Source organism: Physeter macrocephalus, chromosome 7, assembly GCF_002837175.3.
Source record: "Physeter macrocephalus isolate SW-GA chromosome 7, ASM283717v5, whole genome shotgun sequence".
Taxonomy (NCBI): Eukaryota; Metazoa; Chordata; class Mammalia; order Artiodactyla; family Physeteridae; genus Physeter; species Physeter macrocephalus.
Genome location: NC_041220.1, coordinates 142572725 through 142577647, shown reverse-complemented (window position 1 = coordinate 142577647; position 4923 = coordinate 142572725). Strand labels below are relative to the sequence as shown.

Genomic DNA, 4923 nt, shown 5'->3' with positions numbered 1-4923 from the left:
TCCGGAGCCCGTGCTCCGCCACGGGAGAGGCCACGGCAGTGAGAGGCCCGCGTACCGCAAAAAAAAAAAAAAAAAAAAAAAGGCGCTCAGTTGACAGCATCAGACTTGGAAAAGCGTTCCCCGCCTTTCAGGTGACGAGCTGGACCACAGCAGGGACACCGGCACTGAGGCCGGGCGTTCTTGCGACGTGGGTGTCTGAACCCCCCAAAGGCTGCCGGGGCCAGTCGGAGCCGCCCCACGAAGGTCCTGACGGGTGGCTTCCTCCGGGCAGTGCCTTCGGATGCTTGGGCCGGGCCCGCGTTTCACACGCCGGAGGGAGACCCTGGCCTGGATGCTGGTGGGGGCCTGGTGGCCTCGCGTGCAGGAATCCTAGTCGCTTCCGAAGGAATTTGGGAGGGGCCCCTGCAGCCGCCCCGCGCCCAGCCCCGGGTCTCAGCTCTTCCCCAGGTGCGCTGGCTGTGTCCCCCCCCTCAAGGCTGCCCCGGGACTCGGGGTTCTGGGGAGGTGCGCCAGCGCCCCAAGGACGATGTCTCGCCGCTGTTGATTTACCCCCCCGGCACTTACTACGTGTCCGCTAGGTGCCAGGCATGTGGCCCCCTTATAACAGGGTCACCGACTGCCACCGAGAAGCAAGTGGCTGAGTGGGCGACGCGGCCAGGACCGCCGTCTAATGGTGCTGTGGGAGCCCTGGGTGCTCACCTCGGGGCAGGCATCTTGGAGGAGGTGGCGGCGCTCTGAGGGCCCTGGGCCCAGAGGCCGGGAGAGGGCCCGGCCGGCTTGACGGCCACAGGCAGATGTGACCCGGCTGCGGGCTGCGGGCCACGAGGAGGCCGGTGCCGTTGCAGCAGCTGACAGGGGTCCCGCTGGAGGGCTTACCACGTTTTCCTGCGGGTTTAGATTCTGTTGGTCCCAGGGACCCGAGCTTCTCGTGCCGGGTGTGACCATTCCGAGCTGAAGTTTAGAGAGGCCTCTGCTCCCGTGTGTGGGACAGGGGGACGAGGCGGGCTCTGGAAAGAGCCAACCGGGAGACTGTTGCAGGAAATGGGACAAGAAGACCCATCAGACCATCAAGACACAGCTCAGGGTGGGGGTAAGCACCGTGGCTCGGGACGGGGCCTGGGGAGCCACGCAGCCTGGGATCCAAGGAGGAGCTGCCCCCCTTCTCCGCAGGGCGCTGCTGTTCTTCCCAGAGCTGATTCCTGTGCTTCAGTAAGAGGACGTTCCGTGTGACATCGAAACTGCTTAGAAATCAGATAAGGCACTGTGGGAACTACTGATATTTTAAGATGGCGTGGGGTTTTTTGCACAGTGTCCGTACCACCCGTTACTTCGCATAACCTTGTTCCCTGCACTACCGTGAGATAGATTTTCCTTCCTGACAACCACAGAAAATACCTTCGATTACTGACACACGCGTGATCGCCAGGGACGCGTGTGCACGTGTGTTCTCAGCTGCTCAGGGGAGCTGACTCGCCTGCCTCTGGAGCCCTCATGGGATGGTGCGGTTCTCCTGTTTGACTCGGGACGTTTAAAACCTCAGTTTGCTGACTTCGTCGCTCCGTGTGTGGACTCTGGTGTGGGATTCAAGTGTGAGAACAGGAGATTCTCATCTTTACGGGTACGGTCCCGCCTCTTCTGCTGAATGACCGGTCCCGGGTGTTCTGGCCGCAGCGAGCGAGGACGTTTCCTCCCAGCGTGTAGTGTAGCGGGAGCCCGCGTGCAGCCCTGAGGCCCGAGCGCGGGGGGTCGGGGGGTGGGGGGCTCGCCTCCATCATTACCAACAGACGGCCGCTTTATCTCACGCAGAGCCCGTCACTCACACCACCTTTTGCTCACGCCTGCTTTTTTGGATAGAAAAATTGGTTGAAATGTCCTGTCTACTGGTGCCTTCTCTCTCCTGCGTTTTTGTTTTGTTTTGTTTTGTGTTGTGTTTTTTGTTTCTGGTCTTTTGGGGATTATGTCACCTTTTGAGCTGTCCTATGCTTTTATTTGACTGAGTTTCAGGAGGAAGAGGAGATAAGCCCCGGGGGCCGACCCCAGTTTAACCAGAAGTGCTGTGTCTCCGCACAGATTTGCCATGTTCCACAAGGTCAGGATTCCTCGCCAGGACCTGCTGAACCGCTCAGGAGATCTCACCCCCGAGGGCACCTACGTCACCCATGTTAAGGTACAGCTGCCTCCAGGCCCACAGGACACCCACCCCCTGTGCTCAGAGGGGGAGAGTGACCACAGGAGCCCGTGGCCCGTGCAGACCTGTCTGGCATCAGGTCCCAGTGCCGCCAGCAGGGGAGGGAGTGCTTGGGTCGGCCATACCCCCCGGGGCCCCCGCACGATGAGCTCCCCCCACCCCGCCCCTGCCAGCCCCCCGGCATTTCAGTTAGGGAGGTTGCCCCCGCCAGTGCTGTTTCCCACCAGGGGCTTAAGAGCGAAGGGTCGCCTGGTGGGCTGTGCGCCAACGGGGGTGACCATGCCCCTGAGTTCATCGAGTGTAGACATGCGGTGGCACGGCCCCGGGCGCTTTCCAGACGTGGCCAGTCAGGGTAGCTGAGCCCTCCCGGTCCTGAACCCACAGCCGGCATGACGCGTCCCGGGAGCACGCGTGCGTGAGAGAACCCCGCCTGACTCTGAGCTTCGGCTGCTTGGAGCCGAGAGAACGGGGCTTCAGCGAGGGTGACAGGTACCTTCGGATGACGAGAGAAGCTAGAGGTGACACAGGAAGCCGTTCAAGAATGGAAACGGCGATATAGAAAAGGAATGGCAAGTACGAAAGTAAGTCAGTGAGAGAACCCAACAGGTGGGGTACACGCAGCGGGAGAGTGAATTAGCGGTTGGCAATCAGAGTGAGGGAGGCGGCAGGAAAGGACGGAGAGAACCACGGAGGCAGTGTTTTGCAGAAACGAGGACGATAAATGTCTCTAAAGTAAAGAAGGAAGAAAACCTTGACGGAGGGGCCCATACAGGGGGAGTCAGGATCTCCCGTCCCACGCTCACTGGAGAGAAATGTCAGAACCTCGTAGAGAAGACGCTGAGGTCTTCCAGAGAGAGGATATGCTGAGCCACCTCCCACGGAATAAAACCCCCTTTAGTGTCAGAGTTCTCCGGCACGACGCCGAACGCAAGAAGTCAGCGAGATGACGTTTCAAACCATTGAGGGAAAACAGCTGTAAACACGCTTCTTCTAAATCCAACTGGACTGTCATTCGTGCATGAGAACGTAATAAATAGTCTCGGCCAGAGGCTTGAAACGTTGCCATACAAATACCAGAGTGGACACGATTTTGGAAGAAAAGTCCGAGTAGTAACATAAGTGAACCCAGGAGAAGCAGCAGGGGGTAAGGGAGGTGCACGTGATCAGATAATTTGGTGAGGCTTACGGGCGGATGTACCCAAACGCCACCGACGGCCCTTAAGGCACAAGCCACCGTTGGAAACAGCGATAAGTGCATCGTGATTTACAGCACATTAAAAATAGACGCACACAGGCAGTTAACCCAGTTTCAAAGATCACAACGGACAGCAGCTGACCATCACACCCCTTAGAATGGCGGTTTGATGGGCCGGGAGGAATCCCAGGCGGCGGGTGGCGGTGGGGGAGCCTGTTTCACAAACGACATGTCGGTGCCAGCCGTGCCCTCTGCTCTCGGCTCCTGCCTGGCTCTCAGCACGGCTCTCCGGTCCTCGGTGGGATTGGGAGCAGGGCTCCGTACTTCCGGGTGGCCGTTTGCAGTCCTCTGCAGATGGTGCGTCTGCCCGGGGCCCCGTCCTCCGTGCCTCCCCGCAGCACCCCGTGATGGGGACGCCGGCCCCCGTGCAGCTTGGCCTCCTGGGCCCAGGGGCCTGTGTCTGGGGCGCCCTGGGGGCAGGGCCTGGAAGTGTTGAGTGAATAAAGGAGCGCCCCTCCACGTCTGTGCCCGCCCCCACGGCAGCTTGCGGGTCCCAGGTCCGCCCTCGCCTGCTTTCCTCCTGCAGGACTCCAGGCAGCACTTCAGCGAGTCCCTGGGTAGCCTGTCCTCCGGCCGGGTCGCCATCGCGGGCATGTCCGTCGTGAACCTAAAGCTGGCCGTGTCCATAGCTCTGCGTTTCTCAGCCACCAGGCGTCAGTTTGGACCAACAGACCAGGAGGAAGTACCGGTGCTGGAGTATCCGATGCAGGTACAGCTTCCGCAGGCCTGAGTTCACTTTCCTTCTGCTCCGCGTGCAGACATACCTTCTCTCTTAGGTCGCTGCCCCTGGGTTACTGGTTGCTGATCAGGCCTCTTCAGGAGTTAACAGAGGGAGTGACAGACGCTCACAGGGAAGGAGTGCGGCGTCTGGGGCCGCACGTGGTCTCGATAAATGGTCTTTAGTTGAAAAGGCGTGTGTACGACCAGCAGGAGGCGCTCTGGTGAGGCCGAGGGAGCAGGCGGGCAGGTTTCTCCCACCTGCAGGGCGCTGCACGTCCAGGCCGCGCTCCAACGCACTCGGCCCATCCCTGGGAAGTGACCCCGGGCCACAGCGGCTGAGTGTGCAGCACTGCCCGTGGTGACGTCCTGTAGCGGAGGGGATGCTCGCCTTCCGGGCCCTCCGAGATGAGGCAGCCCTCGGTGGCAAAGGTGCAGCTCAGGCTGGGCATCACCTGGGCGCCGGGCCGGGGCAGGGGATGCATTTTATCACAGCGAGCCCCCAGCCGTGCCCCTGCGCCCCCAGCCCTTCCGTGCACACCGTGCAGCTGCCCTGCACACCAGGTGGGCTGGTGGTTATCCCCGGGTTCCAGGTGGGTCCCCGAGGAGCGAGTCGGCGGCTCCTGCCAGAGTCGGCAGCTAAATCGGACCCAGGCCTTGGCCAGTTAGGCACGAGCAAAGGTGTATCTGAGCGAAAGTTTCAGGAAATTGTAACTGAATCGAAGTTGGTTTTTTTTGCGGTACGCGGGCCTCTCACTGCTGT

At 60.8% G+C, this 4923-nt stretch overlaps 1 protein-coding gene across 8 annotated transcripts in view; it reads left to right on the top strand.

Annotated features, from left to right (window-relative positions):
* Window positions 1–4923, top strand: part of ACOX3 (acyl-CoA oxidase 3, pristanoyl) — a 47804-nt gene that overhangs the window by 20187 nt on the left and 22694 nt on the right. For all 8 annotated transcript variants that reach the window (XR_003680715.1, XM_055086236.1, XM_007109255.3 and 5 more), the window contains exons 8-9: window positions 2071–2167; window positions 3970–4152. Coding sequence is in view for 7 of the 8 variants with exons in the window: in XM_055086236.1 (XP_054942211.1) it covers window positions 2071–2167; window positions 3970–4152 (280 nt within the window). In the remaining variant the exon portion in view is untranslated. The remainder of the gene's footprint in view (window positions 1–2070; window positions 2168–3969; window positions 4153–4923) is intronic.